The sequence below is a fragment of the Argopecten irradians genome, chromosome 6 (assembly GCF_041381155.1).
Source record: "Argopecten irradians isolate NY chromosome 6, Ai_NY, whole genome shotgun sequence".
Lineage (NCBI taxonomy): Eukaryota > Metazoa > Mollusca > Bivalvia > Pectinida > Pectinidae > Argopecten > Argopecten irradians.
In genome coordinates this window covers 29,222,060-29,245,217 of record NC_091139.1, presented here as the reverse complement: position 1 = coordinate 29,245,217, position 23,158 = coordinate 29,222,060, and the positions used below count along the sequence as shown (strand labels likewise).

Sequence of the window (23,158 nt, the reverse complement as noted above, 5' to 3'; positions counted from 1 at the left end):
AAACTTGTATACCCATATTCCAGTTGTTATCAATTTTGTCAACAATTGTCATTTCTTACAATGATATAGATTTACCTTTAACTGCTCTTCAAACTCGTCCCTTAGAGTTTGAGGGTGTTTAAGGTTGTTCCACAGCTGTGGCACATACTACAAATAAACAAGGAATAATATTAAAATAACTACATAAGTACTTACCATTAATGTCTATTTTGACAAAAGAAATATAATAAAATCTGGTATAATACTGCAAAACATGAAATCTTCGTCGTGTAACAAAGGTAGTTGTTTTTATGGTTGCTAAGGAACCATCAATATACAAACAATGAATGATATTTCAGACATCATTAGTATCATTGCATCGGCTAACCATCAATATACAAACAATGAATGATATTTCAGACATCATTAGTATCATTGCATCGGCTAACCACCAATATTTCTATCCATGAAATGAATTGAAAGGTCCAAAAAACCACAAAACATTACATGTTACATAGATTTCTCAATATTTGTAATAGAACGACCACATTTTCTATTAGAGCATGAAATAGCATCCTGACATATGTTTAACTGAATCGATTATTAAGTATTAAATACAAAACAATAACATAGTCGATACTTACATCAAACAAACTGTTGGCACACTTCCTACAGACGGACATAGCTGCCCCAGTATGGTCAGACACACATTGACACACTTGGCACTCATGTGGAACGGCTGTAGCTGTGACACGGTCAACGATTATCTCCGAGAACCTTCTCCTGTCCTTCAGTCGGCGACTGGTGAAGCCAGTGGAATCAAAGATGGTACCATTGGAATGAAGGGACAGAGAGGAGCAGCTGTCAGATGGAAGGGCCATGTCGTCATAGAGACCAGCTTGGTTTGGGTCTAACATATACTTCATGGAATTATCAACTCCTACAAGACATTAAATCATACGGTATAATTAGATTATAATGTACTTAATTACATACACATGTAGTATATCTAGGGAGGGGATATTGAAGGAAAAACGTATTTGTCATAACTGTACATTGTTACAGTTTTTACACAAAAACTTAAAAGTTTCAGCACTATATAATATACCTTTATAATATTTTACCAAGAAAAGAATAATTGAAAAATGTCCCACTGTTTTACAAAAAAATAATTGGTCATACACTGCACACTGTTCTAGGTGATAGAACTCCGGTATACTGCAAATATTGTCAAGTTAATTACAATGAGTAATGTAAGTAATTATCAGCTAATGTGCGTTCAATTTTAGTCTTCAGAACGAACACATTTTATGACTGTTTACAAACTTTCTGAATTCAAATGAAAACATTAATTTGATTCAATTTTCCAATCGTCAAATGTTGTCTGTATGCAACCCTGATTTTTTTTTTTTTTTGTACAATTCATTTTGTGATTTTAAATATAGTTAAATGGAGGTACAAAACTCACCAAGGATCTTGTGTTTTGGAATGTTGTTTTCCAGTCTGAATTCCTGGTCACGTAGTATGTGCAGAGTGATGTCCCTTGTGTGGAGGATGTGCTGTAGATGGTCATGGACAGCGGCACTGACTTCTGGGCACTCATCACACTGTACCAATACGATAGTCTTGGAAACACCCGTTCTGAATGAGTAGTTGGTGGCGGTGAGGATGGCATCATGGGAATCGGCAGATTCATCATTGTGTGTTAATGTCTCGACTCCTTTGGTGAATTTGGTAGCATCATTGAAGAATGTACCCTCAATGGTGTGGCTGCTGGCCCCTCTCTGACCGTAACTGATCAGACCATATCTATTTCCAGCAATTCCTGACAAATTTAAAGCATTGATAAAATAAAATGGACCACTAATGCAATATTCTTGTTTGAATAGAGCTTACTTTCTACAGAATAACTTTATGAAGGCCAATACCAACAGCAGATCTTTTGTTTGAATTAACTTTTAACAAATCCAATGAAAGTTTAGAGAAGTGTTTCATGGACAGATGTGTTTTAGAGTCCTGAAGCCGGGGAGATATTTCACCAAACAAGAGACCCATAGACCTTAGCGGTACTAGTACACAGACTTGTGCAAAATTTCATTGAATTTGCTTCAGCATTTTCGGAGAAAAGTCAAAAATGTAAATTGTTTACGTACACAAGATGCACAACTGACAAAAGGCGATTAGAATAGGTCACTCGAGACTTTCTCTCAGCTGACTTAAAAAGCTCTATAAATCAATTTTTATACTATTTCATCTATAATTGAAAATAAAATATCTTCAATTAAAAGATTATTTCACGTTTAATTTAGACAAAATATCTTCAAATCACATCAGACTGTTTCATATAAAGTCTTCAAATCACTTTACATCTTGAGACACATTGTACAATTTTCCATATAAAACACACCTATCAGTTTTTACTAACAGATGGCCGCCAGGCAGCCATCTTTGATTTTGGCAGTTGAAGTTTGTTATTGATATTTCTTGAGAACTACTGAAGGAATTTTGTTCAAACTTCACATGGAGGGTACCCTTGGTCCCTAGTTGTGCCATACAGATTTTGAGGCTGATCGGAAAAACAAGATGGCCGCCAGGCAGCCATCTTTGATTTTGGCAGTTGAAGTTTGTTATTGATATTTCTTGAGAACTACTGAAGGGATTTTGTTCAAACTTCACATGGAGGTTACCCTTGGTCCCTAGTTGTGCCAAACAGATTTTGAGGCTGATAGGAAAAACAAGATGGCCGCCAGGCAGCCATCTTTGATTTTGGCAGTTGAAGTTTGTTATCGATATTTCTTGAGAACTACTGAAGGAATTTTGTTCAAACTTCACATGGAGGTTACCCTTGGTCCCTATTTGTGCCATACAGATTTTGCGGCTGATATAAAAAACAAGATGGCCGCCAGGCGGCCATCTTGGATTTTGATAATTAAGGTTTGATATCCCCATTTCTCAAAAAGTGCTGAAGGGATCTTTCTCAAATTTATTATGTAGGTTCCCCTTGGGCCCTTGTTGTGCATATTGCATTTTTGGACCAATCGGTGAACAAGATGGCTGCCAGGCCGCCATCTTGGATTTCGATATTTTAAGTTTGTTATGGCTATTTCTCAGATAGTACTCAAGGGATCTGTCTCAAATTTCATATGTAGGTTCCCCTTGGGACCTAGTTGTGCATATTGCATTTTGGGACCAATCGGTTAACAAGATGGCCGCCAGGCACCCATCTTGGATTTTGTTATTCAAAGTTTGTTATCGCTATTTCTCAGAAAGTACCGAAGGGATCTGTCTCAAAATTCATATGTAGGTTCTCCTAGAGCCCTAGTTGTGCATATTGTGATTTGGGACCGATCGGTCAACAAAATTGCTGCCAGGCAGCCATCTTGGATTTTTCTATTCAAAGTTTGTTATCGCTATTTCTCAGATAGTATTGAATGGATCTTTCTCAAATTTCACATGTAGGTTCCCCTAGGGCCCTAGTTGTGCATATTGTGATTTTGGACCGATTGATCAACAAGATGGCCGCCAAGGAGTCATCTTGGATTTTGATAGTTGAAGTTTGTTACCGCTATTACTCAAAAGGTACTGAAGCGATCTGTCTCCAATTTTATATGTAGTATGTTTGAAAAAGTTTAAAAGTAGAGAAAAGATCCATCTTTCCTTTGTCAGATATAGATCATTCTTTGGTGGGCGCCAAGATCCCTCTGGGATCTCTGGTTACTGAAAACATAACTCAATAAGAATGACAAGAGTTACCTGATTGTGTAAGGCCTTCTTCAATCTTGTACACGAGTCGGCCGAGGTTCTGTGTGGCATCACTGTTACACCTACGACTTTCCACAACAAATACAATATCAGCTGACTGGGGCACCTGATAGTCGTCGCTGCCTGGGTACATCTTGATTGTCTCCCCTGCGTTGTAACTCTCAGAGGATGGAGTCTCGCACTGAACTGTAACATGGGGGATAAATGATTGTTTTATTCAAAGAATATTAAGCAAGATTTTCTCTTATTGCTATCAATGAAAGATAGCAAATAATTAAACAAAGAGTTTATACAGAATATACAATAAAAACAAACAGTTTGAATATACAATAAAATCAAACAGTTTTATTTCCAAATAAACTGTTTGGTCAACCATTGAAGAGATAAATAGTCAAAGTCAAAAAACATACTTCCAAAAGCTTCTGGTATCTAAGAGTTCAATTAATTATTTGGAAAATGATAAAAATGTTGACAAAGTCTTAGTCATACTCAGTATGGTTTTATGTTCACAATTTGAAATGATAAGTTTTTAATTTCTAGAACATTCATCTAGCTTGAATCATGAAAAGGATGTATTCCATTTAGGAGCGACTTCTGTAGAACTACATACTGCACTGCTGAGGTAGCCACATGCGGACACGACGTGTTTGACAGGCCTTGACATACACAGATGCTATATCACACACACGCTCGCCTCTCTGGACTCCCGACAGACACATGTGCATGTAATACTCTGTGTCAACCTAAAAACAAGATTCATAACTTCACTGTATTACTCGGTAGTATTTTCTTACTTCATTATCAATCAACTACATTGATATATATAATTTTCAATTTTACATTACAGGTATTTTTAAGCAAAGTAATTTCCACAGTTGGTAGGTATACAAAGCAGATTTAACATTTAACATAATTATATGTGACTTTTTAAACCCCTAAAATCAATTGGTCTGTAAAGTGTTATAAGCTCAGACACCCCATACACATTTATAAACTTAGTTGGTCTAGCTCTGATTCTGTCAGAAAAATCAGAGCTAATGCAAAACCATAACACTGAAAAATATCCCTTACTCGTAATAGGTGACACAAAAACCAAAATGTAAAAGCACATCTCACAATTTAAAAAAAAAAATCATAGCCAATTCTTTATTGAAATATTTTGTGGTTAAGTGTATCACTAGGTATTTACCTGTTTGAAGCATGGGCGAAGAGGAGAACTGGATTCTTTAAAAAGAGCTGCACATTTACTGTATCCTGTGGACTGCTCGTCAAACGATTCCTGTCTGATGATGTTACCCTGTACTCGGCATCGCTTGTTCACCTGCCAGGATTGGCCGAGTTCGTCAACATCATTGGTAATCGTACCGTCACTCTTCATCATGTCGTCAAAGTGTTCGTTGTCGTAGGTACCAAGCAGACCTGCCACCTTACCAAAGTACCAGCCGCTGATACCAACAATGAAGTGTTTGTGTTCCACATCACCTGTACACATACCAAACGTCTCATCAGATTGGCGCACTTGAGTATTTCAGTATCAATGGACTTTTATCAAAGAAAATTCAACAACAAAATATATTTTCACTTGAAAATATATTATCTGTTAGTCCTGACCAAATTTTGCATTATATATTTTAGTTGGACTTGTAAAGTTATAAATTATAATGAAAACTTGCAATTTAAAATGGTTTGTCAGTGCATTACATATTAATATCAATGTCCAATTACCACTAATTATAAGTTCTCATCTAAGATTTTAACTTGACACAAAGTTTGACCTATAATAATTTGAGGGATACTGTCATAAGAGAACACTCACTCTTCCAGAATATCTGGTTCTAATACTTTTAACTGTAATTAATCTCTGTACGAATCTAGATTTGTAAATTTGTGTCATATTTTCCCTTTATAATAAACTTCAGGTTTTGTTTTGTCTCATTTTTTCCACAAAACCAGATTCCAAGTCCAATATGAAAACATTTGTTTGAAATTTAAGTTACCAATGACTTCCAAGCCTCTGCCGGTGTTCAGTTTAACATGATTACCGTCCCTCTCAACAATCAACTCTTCATGGCGGAAGGGCAGTTCAGATGGTCGGCCATCAACATGGATCTGAAAATAATACACACATGTGATCATGGAGCTTCAACAGTACACCAAAATATAACAATGACATTATCAAACAGATTCCAAATAATGCCAAACCCATTGCTGCAGTTCTTTAAACACCTGGTACAGCTCTTTCAATTTTTCAATAAGCACCTCGAACGAATACTTAATCGAAGAACAAGATTGGAGTGATTGAAAATTAAAGTTGAACAGCTAATTACAAATTCCGAGCCCATATAACTCGATTTGCCCTCTCCTACTCTAGAGTATAGTAAAACTTCAGATTATGCTATTTGTAGCTCTTCTGCTTCAGGAAAGATCTTCTGAAAAGACTTCTCTTTGTAAAAGAGTGCAAATTGAGTTGGCTTCAGTACAACACTTACACCACTGCTGAAAATTTCTACATTCTTTCCTCCAGCCATCACTAAAAGTGAGCGGATCGCCGGCGACTGTCTGTTACGGTTGAAGTTTACAACCACGGTGAAGTTCTTGTCATGGAAATCATGTGCCAGGACGTAACTGCACATTCCAGCAAAATCAAACTTCTTGTTGTCAAATGTGATGTAGTGACGGTTTCCAGCAATCACAGCATATGCTAAAATACACAAAAGATAAATTTGTTTCCTTAAAATCAAATTTTCTCCAGGGACTTTTGGAAAGGTTAAAGATATTAAATCCAATCAAATATTTAACAAAACTAGAAATATCCGTAAGAAACCATTTCTGTCTCCTCTATATAATTATAATCACTTCATTTTTGTATATAGAATCATTCTTGTCATTGTTATTTTCAACATTGTAAATATTAACACTACTGACAATCTTGCATTCATATTCACGCTTTTAGAATTATTCGCTTATTCTTGAATTCAGTTTAAGCTAACTAACGAAAGTAAGCAAAAATTTTGTATCTCCCAAAAATAAAGTAGTTTACAAAGCATGTGTATGCTATAGAACAGGATGGATATTGGTTATATTGTGTGCTCCCTCCATTAAATGGTAGGGCCACAAAAGCACAAATACAAATAAGTTGGCAGAAAGCCTTAAATTTTTATATAACACAATAAATGGAAAATTTGATGGACATATTGTACAAACATTCACCTTTGAATGGTGGTATCCAATCCCTAGGGTTGCAGGACGGCATGTACTTGTAGTAAACATCCCAGAACGACAAGTCGCGCAGCTGGACTGTATATTTCTCCCAGGCTCTATTAAATCGGGTGACATATTTTCTAATGCTGAATCTCGGGATCCTGTCTAGAGCAGCAGTTGGAGATGGTAAGTAAACTTCAAACTCTATGTTTCCATTCTCAGGGTCAAAGACAATGAAGCGGTTCTTATGCCAGTTCAGGAACTTCAGTTTTCCAATATCTTCACTAATGAATTCTCTGCTGGACTCATAAAAGTCTGTGGCAATTTCATGAAGGTTGACTGTCAGTGGCCAATTCTCAGCAACAGATGACAGCTATGTAAAGAGAAATAGTAAATCATTGAACAAAGATGTTTATATTACCAAATGATAAAAAAATTGTTCATAACAGAATTCATAAAATATCAATTATAAATCAAGAAATATTAGATGAAGAATATTGAAATATCATTTCCGAAGTCTACATAGTTCCATTAACCTTTGCTTTTCATTATCTCTCCCCCTCCCTCTAATATTTTGTCCTAGGCTCGGTTATAACAGAAAAACTTATAGGACAATAAGCCCTATCAATCCATATCGTTCCATAACAATTTCATGTTTCTTACATTATTCTAAACAACCAGCAGTCTTCAACTGACAAAATATATGTACATGTATGTCAGGTAGGGCCAGTAATCAATAGTAATAGTAAATATACTTAAAAGAGTAAATATCTAGAGTTTTTCCAATTCAAACTTCCACATGTACTCTTAATGGCAAGTATTGATTGGTACGCCATTCGTTTGTAAGGAAAACAAAGAATTTTTTTTTCAAACAAAGAATTTTTTTTCAAACAAAGAATTTTTTTTCAAACAAAGAATTTTTCAAACAGAGTAAAGACATGACAATCAGGACCTGCTCACAAGGGTAGATAACTCCACTTCACAAAATGTCTTTGGTTATATACCTGGTCGTAGAGTTCATCCATCAGATGTTTCAGGCTAGCTATATCCTCATCCTGGAGTAGTGCATTGATATGGTCACCTATGGCACTCTGTGTCCCCTGTACAAGATTGGTGTACTGCTCTGCCAGATTAACATTGCGTAGGTTGGACTTGATTGTCTTATGGACCTTATTGATAAAAGCCTGATAGTCAATATCTGGAAGTTCAGGTGAATCAGGTATATGGGTCATAAGCTGTCTCAGCTGGTTCTTGGCATTCTGTACATCTGGGTGTTGGACTATCTCATCCAAAGTCTGTGAGACGGCCTGACTGAACTCGTCCGATAACCTGATCAGGAACTTCCTCAATTGCTTCAGAGCTTCTGTTACCTTGGTTACCATAACTTCTCTCTCGCTGTTCAGAGTGATCTCCAGCTGTCTTCTGTACTCCTGGGGAGTTGAAATGACAGATTATCATGTTAATTTCTTTTTTAATTTATGCTAAAATCTTGCACCATTAGGTTTGAACAAAGCAAACCATGTAAACATTCAATCAAGTCATTTTTTCATTCTAGAAAAACTGTGACAAAATCTAATACCATTTTCATTTATTCTTTAAAACATTGAACATTACATATCATGCCACATATTTCCTTCTTAAATGAAATCAATCTTTAATCATATGTGTATTTAAGAAATATAGCACTGATCAAAACTTACCTCCAAACTTGCTATCATCTCATTGACCTTTTCGTTGTACTTCTTCTCGAATGGGAAGGTTTGGATTTTGTTGGTAATTTCGGCCATTCTCTGTCTCATGTTTCCAACAGATTGACCAAAAGTGGACACTGCTTGACTGTACTCAACCCTGTAATTAAATAGGACAATTCAACATAGGACGAACTAAATGAGCTTAATTTTCGTAGGTACTGTACACAAATTTAATTTGGCGCTTCAAAATGTTTAGCACCAAAGTGATCTAGAACAGATCCATGCTATCATGAATTTGCAAAATCAGATTCATATACAGAAAAACAGCACAATATATCAGTGAAGCTTTTCTGCAAAAATCACAAAAATACAGTTACCACTAAAATATGTACTTTAAAGTAGGAACTTAGGATATGGCAAATAATAACATATAACTTACATGAATGTTTGAATACTGTTTTCTAGTTGTTCGTTCATATCACGGAGATACATGTCATTATCTCTGTACATCTCGTTCATTTTTTGTTTAATCTTGAGCAGTTGTAAGTGCATTATCTCAATTTCCTCGGCGTATTGTTGAGCAACAGGTTCCAGTTCAACTGTGATCTCATTGCTGAGAGAATTGTATCTGGCTTCCAGCTCATCTCCAACTTGCTGTGACATCTCAGCTAGCATCGTGTTCACTTCATTTCCATATACCTGTAGACTGTTAGCCATGTAGCCCTAAAAGGAAACCAGAAGAAAAACATGTAATTTTTATTTTATAAAACTAAAAGTGCTTGAAAAACATAAATGACCCTACCTCTATACCTCACTCAAGATCTGATAGGACTAAAGATGATGCTATGGATGGGACAAAACTTCCTGACCCACTATTTTGTATTGGGAGCATTAAAATTATTATCTGAATGAAATATGAAGTACCGTTAAATCAGCAATAATATTATGACTAAATGACAAAATTTACAGGAGTACAAAAAATTTAAAAAATCTAAATTCAAAAGAGTACACAGACCACTTGGTCATAAAGACCAGCTTTCCTTTGTTTCTCGAATGGTTTTTATAGACAAATCTTGAAAGACCAAATATTAGTTTTTACTTATATATTCACAAAAAGTCTTACATGTTAAACAGAATCTAAAAACTGAAACACAATGTAAAACATGTGGCATCAAATTTAATTAATCTAATCAAGCATTATTACAAAGCCACTACTGTAAGATCACAGCTTTACTCTAAATCAGTTTTCTTTCACGATGAAAATTCGCGAACGTTTATCTCCGCAAATAAATAATTACTAAATATAAATTGAATCTAAATTTTAATTGATTTTCATTCCACAAAAATTTATCTTTGCAAACTTGTTTTGAAACTGAAATTACAAAATTTAATAGCTCTGAAAGAACGTTTGTTACAGTATGTACTCACCATCAGATCGGACATCATTTCTGGTCTCCATTGAATTTTGGTGTGGAGTAGACGCGAGCTCTTCAAGTGAAGTTTGATCAGGGATTCAGACAATCTCGGGAAGTCGCCTGTTCTGTACATCTCCACAGTGAAGTCCATGTTGTCGGGATACTGGGTTTTCATATGCAGCACATTGATGGGGTGTTCTGAATAAAACAAGCAAATAATATGTTATTGTTTAAACTATCACAACTATTGAAAACAAAGAAATACAACAATAAAAAATAACTGGCATTGATGCTTAGAATCCTTTATATCTAGATTTATGTGTACCATATTGTGGGATCTCTTTACGGAATAACATGATATCCCAATCAGCAGTATTGACTCAGTTCACTAGCCGTTGGTCCTCCTTTTTTATTATAGGTATATATATATGAAATTAAATAGATTGTTGGTCCATAGGTGCACCTATGGTTGGCAAAGTGGTCATAGTTGGATTTTCTATCTCATTTTTAGGTACATCTTTAAGGGAACTAGAGGAATTGTTGGCCAAGTGGTCACAATATCTAACATTATTTTTACTCCTCCTGCTGCACAAACGGGTTCATTCCAGACATGCAACAATAAATGGTGTATCATGTGTCCATACACAGCATCCACAGACACATTTGAATATGCTATCAACAACAGAGCTTACAAAATCCGACAGAACCTGACGTGCAAATCCAGCAATGTCATCTACCTCCTCTCGTGTAGGAAATGCACAATGCAATACATTGGGGAAACCGGTGGTCCACTCAACGTCAGAATCAACAATCACCGCTGGTCTATCAAACAGAACAAACTGGACTATCCGGTTTCCAGACATTTCAACTTACCTATCCATAGTTGGAAAGACATGCAGATGATTGCAATTGAGCACTGTTCCTACTGGACACAAACCAAGCATCAATCTAGAGAGAGATTCTGGATTACCTATCTACAGACCCACTATCCCAAAGGCAATAACGAACGTTAAATATACCTATTGACATCAATTGATCACTTGCTTTTCAATTAATTATCCCTAATTCCAGCATTTTCCCGTTCTGTTCTACACGTTTTTGATCCTTTACAAATTTGGGACTTTGCTTCTTTGCCAACACACCGAGGGAATAGGGGACTAAATTTGCATCCTATACCAATGAGTATTATATATAAAATTTGCCACACAATTGAAGTCACACGTGGCACACTTTCCAGTCATCGCTCGTATTTTAGCGTTCTGCCGAACAGCATGGATACATTTTTGCAGATCCGGCCTTCGGCTGCCACTTGCCGAAGGATACATTGCACTCCATTGTGCTGTATAGTTAATGTTAATATAACATTGGTTTTAGGTACATTGATAAGTGAATTAGAGTGCATTGTTGGCCAAGCCGTCATAGTATCTAACATATTACCACTAGTTTTCAACCTCTGTAGCTATATATAGGTTGGAGGCCAAATGTGGCTACTGTCAGGTAATATGGTTGCAAGTTTTTTTTTTTTCTCCGGGAACAAAGATGATTTAAATATCTTCACAAAAAAATAATCATAAGAGGAGAAAAAATTCAAGACCAGTCCAGGACTTGAACTTTAGACTTCCAAACCAGCCAATAAATTTCTAAGCTGCCAGGTCAACAGTGATCAGCATGATTCAGAACTGTTACACAAATCTTCATATGGACTCTTAGATAATTTTCTTTATAAGACTTTGATATTCAAATAACTTTGTACATACCACAAATTATTGCTCACCTGAATCATATTTCAGCTGCATGTGAAGAGCTTTGTTTTCCTGATCGTAGGATACCTCGGTATCAATCATGTTTTCTGCATCATGTGTACTACGGAGAGCAAGAGTGAAAGGCGAGTCTCGGACTTCCCCGGTCAATCCTACAGACTTTGTTGGACCTATTGCCTACAAGAAAAGTACAATTTTTGTTAACAACATTAAAAGCATTAACAAAAAGACAAACTAATGCAAATTAATTTTTTTGTGTGTTTTCTTTATTTTTTTTATGTTTTCTTTCATATTTTATAAAAAGAAAGGAAAGGATAAAAGTTTCAAATAAAACTTGTGTTCAAGCTAAATGTGCAATAAGGATTTTGGAAGAATTAAAAGGTACATATAATATAGTCTTGGGGATTTAACTATTGTAGTTTAAACATGATAGATCAGATAAAATGATATTAAGCATTTTCAGGGCAGAAATTATAATATATCAGATGTAACCATGAAAAAAAGGATATATAGAGAAAGAATTAGTGTATCAAGAAAATCTGATGCTAAGGCCTAAAAAAAAAAATGTATGTTTCAGGTACCCCTACCTACCCTAGTTTTTACTCCCGACCCTAGCTGCAATATCGTAGCTCAAAAGACTTTTGGACAGAAAATGGTGTCGTCTTTAGAGCTACAATTGGTGCCTATTACTGCTAATGGAGCAAAGTAATGATTATGCAAACCATTATAAAAAGTTTGTTGGCATTTTATCGTACTTGTTTGATATCACCATCCTACTAGACAATCAAACTGAACCACATAAAATATCAAATTCTCATCGAATCATTATTTTTTTTACATAGTACATATGGAGGTCTTTCTAAGGGGTATTTATACGACAAGTCCACAAATTGTGAAATTGACGTCTTTTGAACGGGACGGTAGATATTAAGAATGGTTGTTATGTTTCTTTTGGACAAAAATAATATATACATGCATGTATACGCATGAAATAATTGCAAACCTACAAAAAAGTATAGAAAACGTTGCCCAAGTGATTTTCGGAGGCAGTGCTCCACTACGACACATAGGGACCAATTCGTACCCGGCCGAAAGGTATAGTAGGCCGGGTACGTATATTCGTTCTACTCCCGACCCTAGCTATTTCATCATATTTTTTCAAAACAAAAATGTTGTCTATGAAGTTTTCAATTTAGATTTTTACGCATGGTTTAAGTTTATCCAGATAAAGATCAAATACGAATATGGTAATGACAAATAAAAGACTTCTAGCCAGCCTAAAGCCTGAAAGACAACTTACATGTATTATTAAATTACTTTTTAATGTAGTTATAAAGCCACTTGACCCTTCCCTCACCCCTCCTAAAAAATAAAATATTTTTTTTTTTTTTTTTTAAATCCCGACCGACCTACCCTATTTTTTTCAGTCATGTAACCTGAAACATGCATATAATTGTTTTTGGCCTAAGCAGAAAGTAACATTAACCAATGTGATATTTGGTAGGTTCTACTGAACAGAAAATATCAGAAATCACTTTTTTAAATTTGATACTTTTAACACAAGCCTTACCACAACATTCATTTGTTTGCGGAGTGTATCAATCTCTCCCATCAGGAACAGGTTCTTGGTTTGTCTCTGGGCGGTGGTGCCTGTCAGACTGATACCAGCAGACTGTGTTGTACCTGATGCAACATGACCAACAGCCGTAATGTCTAGGTTAGAGTGGGCGTGACTAAGACCAACGGTCACACTCCTGTTTTTGTTCTCGCCTTGTGATTGGTCATCATAGCTTGCTGTTAGGACAATAGTCTTGGCAGGATCAGTAGAGTATGACAGCTCAGTTCTACAGTCGCGGTGACCATTTTCTTGTCCACCAAACTCACTCATCAAAGACAGTTCCTGAAATATCGAAAAATATAAATAAACTCACAGCCAAGAAGATAAATTTAGTACAGAAAAGCAATTAAAAAGCTTAATTATTAATTGCATATAAGCCATTGTTTGTAGACCTTTGCATCAGCCCTGAACTTAAACTATATTTCATATCCAATACTGAAATCATAAATATGATCATATTTCATATGTGCAATATACAATGTATCACCTACTTCTACATTAACTTTTAATTTTGAATTTTTTTTGCATTTATCATAACTTCTTGTAATTGTAAGCCAAGTTTACGTGTGGTAAATAGATTTCCCATTTTCTTAATTTTGGACGAGGAATTTAATACCATAAAAGTTCGACTGAACATGCAATTGAAACTTTTTGTAGCAATATTTTTTTTATTACCCATGAAATATGCAAAATCTAATTGTATGAAAATTATAGGTTTGGTTTCAGTACATGATATGTACTTACCTTAATTCCATTACTTGTAGGCAGATTGAGTCCAAGTCTGACAGTTTTCCTTTGGTCAGCTGCCGTTTCCATTCTAACGCCAGCCCGCAGGTTTCTGTTCCTGTGTGCATCCCAAAATAATTCGTACTCGCGCACCTTTGTAGCTAGTTTCTCCACAAGTCGACCTTTCAGCTCCACAGATCTTACAGGGGTCATGACCTTCACTAGACGATTGATTTTGCCCCACTTGATGTTATATCCCGCCTTCTGTCCTTGGTTTTCATCCCAGCTCACTTCCATGTGGTTAGGTAGGTAGGGGAACTTCTTGTCCCAGCCTCCTCTCAAGGCGACAGTGCGAGATGTGTGGACACCCTGTACTCCAGCCTCGACAGACTGAATGATGTCACCAGACCTCTCTACAACAGCATTTGCTGTCAGTTGATAGCTACTATCTGGCGATGTCAAGTCAAAACTTCCAGATGATTCAATGTTTATGGAAGTTAGTGGAATATCGAAAAGTGCTTTGTAGCTGTATCCCCAAGCCAACGGGTCACTGGATTCGGAAAACGAATGGTTAAACAAGCCATTAGAAAAGTCATAATGTGATAACTTCTGATAGTAGGTAACATCATTGTGGCTCACAACAATCTTTTCCTGTGCAAATTGCCGATCCTCATCTTTGGAGTCAATCATGACATACTGCACATCTAAGTTTCTAATAGATTCAAAGGGAGTTAACAGCTTTGCCTTAAACTGAATATCTATGTCATGTGTTTTCAGTTGTTTATTCCCTCCGGTGTGAAGGTTTCCGCTAGTTTCTAAACTGATGGTCTTTTCACCAGACTGGAAATTAACACGAGATGAGAATTCCCTGTCCTGATACTGCAGCATTAAGTCTGCCTGTCGGTTCATGTCCCCATAACTGAACTTGGTCAAGGCTTCAACATCTGTTAGTGTATTGTATTCCACCATAACCTCGGCTCGCGCTGGTGTTTCCAAGCTTGATGCAGTAAGGGTAGCAATGGTGTGGAAATCAGTGACGCTCTCTCCTCTGTGAGTTACCTCTAAGCTGGCAGATTCGGCACCTTCGTATGGAGAAGTGAACTGTATGTTAACTGTTTTCTGTGGAGATTCCACATCTACTGTAGAAGTTGCTGATACAGTGTTACTGCCATAGGTCATTTCGAGGGAGCTGCTGTGTGCTGGTCCATTCTTTGTGTTGTCAAATGTTAGTAGGACATTCCTGTAATCATCATAAGGAGTGCTAGCCACAAGTTTCACAACAGCATTGTCGACAGAAGGTACCTTCACCGTTAAGGTAGCATCAAAGTCCTTATCATTATAGGTATAATGAGCCACAGTCCTAAAATTGGTGAGTTCTCCTTTGTGGTTAAGTGTATAGCTGTCAGTCACAAAGACTTCACCATCGATGATAATTTTATTGTTTCCTTCGAATGTCAAAATGTTGCCTCGGTGAGTGAACACGGTGTTAGTTCTCAGGCTGTTGTTGTCGCCCATGTTTCCACTGATGGTAGAAGTGAATCCCCTTTTGCGGGTATTATGATCAATGTTAAAGGTGATATCTTGTGTGTGAGGATTGGTGATAGTTCCAGTCACAACTACATCATCTCCTGCTACTTTCTTCATCAAGTTTGCAGTGTAAGAGTGTGTTCCATATGCAGCCTCTCCAATTACGGACTCCACCCTGCGATTCACAGTTCTTGTAAAGGAAACTCTCAAGTCTTTCACCTGCTCCAAGGTACATGTAGTGTTCAAAAGGCCAGTAGTGGTCGTTCCATCGTGAGAAAATCCTAATGTTGCATCAAAGTTATCTTCATCACATACAACTTTGACACCTGTTTTCAGATTTTCCAAACCACCAGTCCTATAGAAAACTAATTTCATTGCTTTTTTCTCTAGGAAGGTATTGGTTGTGCTGATTGTTCCTCTAGTTTCTGGATCACTGTGTTGGAAAAGAACAGCAGTCTGAAGACTATGCTCCTCAAATCTTCCCATAGCTTGCAGATTTAAATCCATCCAAAGTCCAACTCTTGAGAATGATATCGCCATTGTCTTCAACCCAGAATATTCAAACTTTCCTGTGGTGCTCGACTCAGAATGAGAGTATTCCAATTTGGATCCGATTCTCCCCTCACCCATTATGAAAAGAAACTCAGATTGAACACCCTCAGCAAGAGTTCCCTGTTTTGTCAAAGTAACAGTGATATCCTTTACCCCTGGAGCATTGCTAGTCATCTGGAGCTTGCTGTTCAAAGAATTATCATTCATAGCCAGAACAGCTTCACCCTCGAATGACTGCTGATCAATTATGTATGTACCATGTACTATTAAGTCTGATGGAGTTGAACCTTCTTTAGAGAAAGTCAAAGACATAACTTTTGGCTCAGGGAAGAAGTTAGATCTACTCTCGGCTACTTCAGTGAGTGCAGGGATGGGAAGAGTCAATTTACCAGTTGTTTGCTCTTGACTGTGAGCAAATTCCATCTTACTTTCATACTTTCTTCCACTAATCATAACCATTGCTGAATTTTGAAAGTTCAATAATGATCCTCTGCTTAAGAATGACACTGTAACCTCGGGGTCTTCCAATTCAACAATCAAATCAACTAAGCCACGACTGACCAACCTTCCAGTTGTTTCCTGATCATTGTGGGAGAATCCCACCAACGAATCTATCTTCTGTTCTCCGTACCTAATTGAATTTTCCACAGTGAAGTCAGTAAGGGTTCCCTCTCTACTGAATGTCAAGATAACATCTTCAATATTATCCACATTGGTCCTGCCGGATACCGTTCCTGAGGTCGTCCTATCACTGTGATCAAAATTGACATCAACTTCCACATGGTCTGCATTTCTAAATGCTTCTCCGTGAACGATAAATCTGGTAGGAACGCCGTCCTTGCTGAAGATGAATCGGAGCTCTTCTGCTCCGGGTATGGGAGATCTCAAACTGACCGATCCTACTGTTACAGTCGAGTCATGACGAAGAGATGAGTCCACTTCAACAACATGTTCATTGAAAATCACATCTCCATGAGAAGTGATTGTGGATTGGTCGTGACTAAAAGCTATTTGGGCTATCTTTAAAGCTGGGAAAGGACTCTTGATTGCAACTTTTCCATTAAGGGCATCCACAACATTCAGTCCTGCTTCCATGATAATCTGCTTGCCATTTGTACCATATAGAGCCTCAGTCTTAAACTTCTGCCATTCGGTTCCATCATGGACAAAATTAATCTCAACATCTTCTGTTCCTCTGTAAGGTGTGTTCAAAGTCAACTTACCAAAAATGTTTGGATTGTCGCCAAATTCAAGATTTGAAATTATCTGTTTGTTGCTACTGTATTGAATTGTAGCCCTTTGGTTGAAATTATGAAGGTCTCCAGTTTGAGTGAATTGAACATTGATAGGTTGGGTGTATGGACAGACAAATTGGATTGTCCCATCAACGACATTATTATGAATGGTGTAGTCGGACACGAGGGTCATTTTCTGTGGTCGCTTTTTCTGGAGATCCATAAACTCAAAGGCCATATTACTTTTTCTTGATGTTCCTGCCATAGAACTGGAAACTTGAGCATTTGCATAGCTGTAAGCAGGGCTCTTGATATCAAAGCCTCCGTTCAGTTGTAACTTGTTCATCAACCAGTTGACTGAAAGTTCATGTCGTGGTACCCATGGCACAACTTCCAGGCTGCTGACTGTAGTAAAGTCCATTGGATGGCCACTGAATTGTACTCCAGTGTCTAACCTCGAGATTTCTGGCATAGGTGTGGTCAGAACAAAGCGTCCGAGCTTCATAATATCGTCCACACGGTATCGCGCTTCTGTTGTTATTCTCCGTTGAGGAGCAAATTCAACCTCCCCACCTGCTACCCACTCTAATCCTTCCAATTTGTGAGAGGCTCCGAAAACCATTCGCCTGGCATATTTAAACGGAGAGGTCAAGGTCATCTCCCCATCAAACTTCTTCATATCTGGAATTAAACTCATGCTCCCGTCCATGTTGATGGTCTGTCCGGGGGCCCATTCCACTTGTAGTTGACCAGTGTAGGGCAGAGCAGCATGTCTTGTGTTCAGTGTTGTTGTGAAGTCATGTGGCATGTATACGCTGGTCGCCATCATGTCATAGTCAACCCTACCGAGCTGTCGGCCATAATTAGCTTGCACGGTTATGATGTTTTCTCCGTCAGCATGGATATGACCCCTTGTGTTAATCTTACCTGGACGATCGGCATGTTCAAACCGGGCTCTTATACGGCTCAAGTCTGGTGAAGGAATGTCAGCATCAAAGCGTCCTGTGATTCTCATTGTTGGGGAGTACTGGATATCTCCATAGAGAGATGTTGAGAACCTCTGGCCATTGTTCCAGGAGATGGTTGCACTGCTGTCAATATTCCTATCAGTGTTCTCGTGCGACCAGACCAGATGCAGACTATCCTTTGGAGAGGTAATGTTGAATGTACCAGCATTCTGAACCTGAGCTCCAGTAATCGTGAAATCATGGATCATATGATAGTGATAGATTTCATTATTTCTATTATAAACAGCCTTGGAGTCAAACTGTCGGAAATCGTCCAAGTGGGTGATGTTGAGTGTGACACGCTCCCATGTAGGTATGTTAGAAACGAATCCAATGTCACGCCTGTAGGATCGTGTTTTCCTACTCAGAGAGTAGTCTGATGTTGTCTCCAGATACGCCCTGCTTCCTGATCCCCACTCCAATGTACTCTCCGCGGTGTGATGTGTCATGTCTTTCGACAGTAGGTGGGAAACAGTTAGAGAAGCCTCTCCAATTCTTGGGTGAGGAGTTCCTAGGATAAGCTTGAGATTTACAGAGTTGATGGTGACTGGCTTCTTAGCCGTTGCCGACAGAGACAGAGTTTTGCCTCTTGCATATTTAAAAGCAAGTGAAGACGAAACCTGTCTCTTGTTTGTGTTGAAAGTCCATGTTGTCTTCATCTCTTCAAATTTTTCAAATGGAGTTGAAAATCCAGCCATGGCTTTGAGATCTCGACGATACTTACGAACACTATCCTCAAACTCAAATTCTGCTCCAATCTTTTTCTCTGGGGCCCATGCGAATTCTACAGCCGTGTTATATTTGGTTGTACTCAAATGACGGATGAATGCAGAATATAGATGATCGGGTACTTGGACAAGTACACCAGTCTCAAAGTTCTTCACACCTTCATTCCTGTACGTGCCTTCCACTTTGACTCTGCTATCAGCATGATTATCTGCATCCCACTGAACATCTCCCAGAACCATGTATTTGTTGGCCTTCATTCCTGCTCCCATTTCCACGACGATGTGCCTGTGTGGGTACTGCACATCACTGGCAACTCGTCGGTATCCTGGTTTGTTTTCGCCGCTCAAAGACAGAGCGTAGTTGCTGGATCCAAATGAGAAAGCCAAGCTAGCCAGTGGGCTTCCTTCGTCAATATTGAGTGCGCCTTGACTGGTGAAGGATGTGCCATCATACCACTGTACATTGGTGTTCAGTCTGTGAGAGGTGTTAGAAGGGTTGGTATAGATAGCTGTCACTTCGGTTCGTTTTCCATCATAAAGTTCTAAAGTGGACGTAACCTCATAAGAGTTCTCCCTCTCGCTCTGTGCTCGGTAAGTGGTTGTTAGAGTAGTGATCTTTTTCTTCTCATGTTGAACACTGACTGTTCCTTGATATTCATTGGTACTGATTTCAGACACCCTGGCATTAACAGCAATCGGTCGATCATCAACATTCATGGCTATCTGTCCGGAGTAGCTTGGCATTCCTCTATTACTGTCATCATGGTAGGTTATGGCTACATCAAACAGAGGTTTGGTGTTATGTGTCAGGGTCATAGAAGAGTTGACGTTACCTTTGTTGTGGAAGTGGTTTCCATCTAATTTGACGGTCAGAGACTGAAATAGAAAACAAAAACTTATTATACAAGGTTTCAGTCTAATTTGACAGTCAGAGACTGAAAAAAAAAAAAAAACTTATTTATATAAGGTTTCTATCTAATCTGACAGTCAGAGACTGAAATAGAAAACAAACATTTATTTATACAAGTGTATTAAAAGTAAGCTTGTTCAGAAAACCAGTGATTTTTCATGCTTTATTTAGAAACACTATTTTTGGAGACTAATTGAAGAGTACCTTATGTAGAGTTAAACTGCAAATTTAAGCCAGATGATAGGACAGGGCAGGGAAGGATGGGACATAAAAAGACAGAGAAGTCTATGTATCTACACTCTAGCCCCAGTTTCATGGTGGGTGTGTTAAAATATTTCAACTTCAAAACATTTATCAGCAAACTCAAAAGTTTTCTATATGACACATATATGTAGAACAAACATGAAAGTTAAGTAGGTACTGACCTTCCAAGGGTAAGAACAGCTTAATGAGTAAGCCACAGCTACATTGGCGCTGCGGATCTTATAACTAGTTTGTGCGTTAAATCCTATCCTTCTCTTGTTGTCTTTGTTGAGGTAATTTCTGCCATAGTCAAATACCAACACAGCCTCCGCAAGTTTTCCAGGACGGTACAACCCCTTTACGTTCATCTTATTGTTGTATATACCATATCGATTAGATTTGAAATTTCTGAAAATAATAGAAACAGTTTTGTAACACAAAGGCATGATGATACACTATGCTATGAAGGACACCTCTGTTTAAAGGATACTTGCCTATAAAGGATAGACTCATAAACCCTCTTTGGAGCAATTGACCTTGTATAATTATAAAGGACACCTGTCTATACAATTTACCTTGTATAGTTATAAAGGACACCTGTCTATACAATTGACCTTGTATAATTATAAAGGACACCTGTCTATACCATTTACCTTGTATAATTATAAAGGACACCTGTCTATACAATTGACCTTGTATAATTATAAAGGACACCTGTCTATACAATTGACCTTGTATAATTATAAAGGACACCTGTCTATACAATTGACCTTGTATAATTATAAAGGACACCTGTCTATACAATTTACCTTGTATAATTATAAAGGACACCTGTCTATACAATTGACCTTGTATAATTATAAAGGACACCTGTCTATACAATTGACCTTGTATAATTATAAAGGACACCTGTCTATACAATTGACCTTGTATAATTATAAAGGACACCTTCTATACAATTGACCTTGTATAATTATAAAGGACACTGTCTATACAATTTACCTTGTATATTATAAAGGACACCTGTTATACAATTGACCTTGTATAATTATAAAGGACACCTGTCTATACAATTCCTTGTATAATTATAAAGGACACTGTCTATACAATTACTTGTATAATTATAAAGGACACCTGTCTATACAATTTACCTTGTATAATTATAAAGGACACCTGTCTACATTACCTTTATATTAAAGGACCTGTCATACATTACCTTGTATAATTATAAAGGACACCTGTCTATACAATTGACCTTGTATAATTATAAAGGACACCTGTCTATACAATTGACCTTGTATAATTATAAAGGACACCTGTCTATACAATTGACCTTGTATATAATATAAAGGACACCTGTCTATACAATTGACCTTGTATAATTATAAAGGACACCTGTCTATACAATTGACCTTGTATAATTATAAAGGACACCTGTCTATACAATTGACCTTGTATAATTATAAAGGACACCTGTCTATACAATTGACCTTGTATAATTATAAAGGACACCTGTCTATACAATTGACCTTGTATAATTATAAAGGACACCTGTCTATACAATTGACCTTGTATAATTATAAAGGACACCTGTCTATACAATTGACCTTGTATAATTATAAAGGACACCTGTCTATACAATTGACCTTGTATAATTATAAAGGACACCTGTCTATACAATTGACCTTGTATAATTATAAAGGACACCTGTCTATACAATTGACCTTGTATAATTATAAAGGACACCTGTCTATACAATTGACCTTGTATAATTATAAAGGACACCTGTCTATACAATTGACCTTGTATAATTATAAAGGACACCTGTCTATACAATTTACCTTGTATAATTATAAAGGACACCTGTCTATACAATTTACCTTGTATAATTATAAAGGACACCTGTCTATACAATTGACCTTGTATAATTATAAAGGACACCTGTCTATACAATTGACCTTGTATAATTATAAAGGACACCTGTCTATACAATTGACCTTGTATAATTATAAAGGACACCTGTCTATACAATTGACCTTGTATAATTATAAAGGACACCTGTCTATACAATTGACCTTGTATAATTATAAAGGACACCTGTCTATACCATTTACCTTGTATAATTATAAAGGACACCTGTCTATACAATTACCTTGTATAATTATAAAGGACACCTGTCTATACATTGACCTTGTATAATTATAAAGGACACCTGTCTATACATTGACCTTGTATAATTATAAAGGACACCTGTCTATACAATTGACCTTGTATAATTATAAAGGACACCTGTCTATACAATTTACCTTGTATAATTATAAAGGACACCTGTCTATACAATTTACCTTGTATAATTATAAAGGACACCTGTCTATACAATTGACCTTGTATAATTATAAAGGACACCTGTCTATACAATTGACCTTGTATAATTATAAAGGACACCTGTCTATACAATTGACCTTGTATAATTATAAAGGACACCTGTCTATACAATTTACCTTGTATAATTATAAAGGACACCTGTCTATACAATTTACCTTGTATAATTATAAAGGACACCTGTCTATTACAATTCCTTGTATAATTATAAAGGACACCTGTTATACAATTTACCTTGTATACTTATAAAGGACACCTGTTATACAATTTACCTTGTATAATTATAAAGGACACCTGTTATACAATTTACCTTGTATAATTATAAAGGACACCTGTCTTTACCATTTACCTTGTATAATTATAAAGGACACCTGTCTTTACCATTTACCTTGTATAATTATAAAGGACACCTGTCTATACAA

At 37.0% G+C, this 23,158-nt stretch overlaps 1 protein-coding gene across 1 annotated transcript in view; it reads right to left on the bottom strand.

Annotated features, from left to right (window-relative positions):
* Positions 1 to 23,158, bottom strand: part of LOC138325565 (uncharacterized) — a 47,366-nt gene that overhangs the window by 948 nt on the left and 23,260 nt on the right. The window contains exons 21-37 of the mRNA XM_069271319.1: positions 20,537 to 20,762; positions 14,171 to 20,077; positions 13,379 to 13,708; positions 11,823 to 11,985; positions 10,062 to 10,246; positions 9,073 to 9,356; positions 8,643 to 8,790; positions 7,947 to 8,372; positions 6,952 to 7,315; positions 6,231 to 6,442; positions 5,739 to 5,850; positions 4,931 to 5,223; positions 4,352 to 4,484; positions 3,733 to 3,927; positions 1,448 to 1,804; positions 624 to 919; positions 76 to 147 (exon numbers count right to left, since the gene is read on the bottom strand). Coding sequence (XP_069127420.1) covers positions 76 to 147; positions 624 to 919; positions 1,448 to 1,804; positions 3,733 to 3,927; positions 4,352 to 4,484; positions 4,931 to 5,223; positions 5,739 to 5,850; positions 6,231 to 6,442; positions 6,952 to 7,315; positions 7,947 to 8,372; positions 8,643 to 8,790; positions 9,073 to 9,356; positions 10,062 to 10,246; positions 11,823 to 11,985; positions 13,379 to 13,708; positions 14,171 to 20,077; positions 20,537 to 20,762 — 9,703 coding nt within the window. The remainder of the gene's footprint in view (positions 1 to 75; positions 148 to 623; positions 920 to 1,447; positions 1,805 to 3,732; positions 3,928 to 4,351; positions 4,485 to 4,930; positions 5,224 to 5,738; positions 5,851 to 6,230; positions 6,443 to 6,951; positions 7,316 to 7,946; positions 8,373 to 8,642; positions 8,791 to 9,072; positions 9,357 to 10,061; positions 10,247 to 11,822; positions 11,986 to 13,378; positions 13,709 to 14,170; positions 20,078 to 20,536; positions 20,763 to 23,158) is intronic.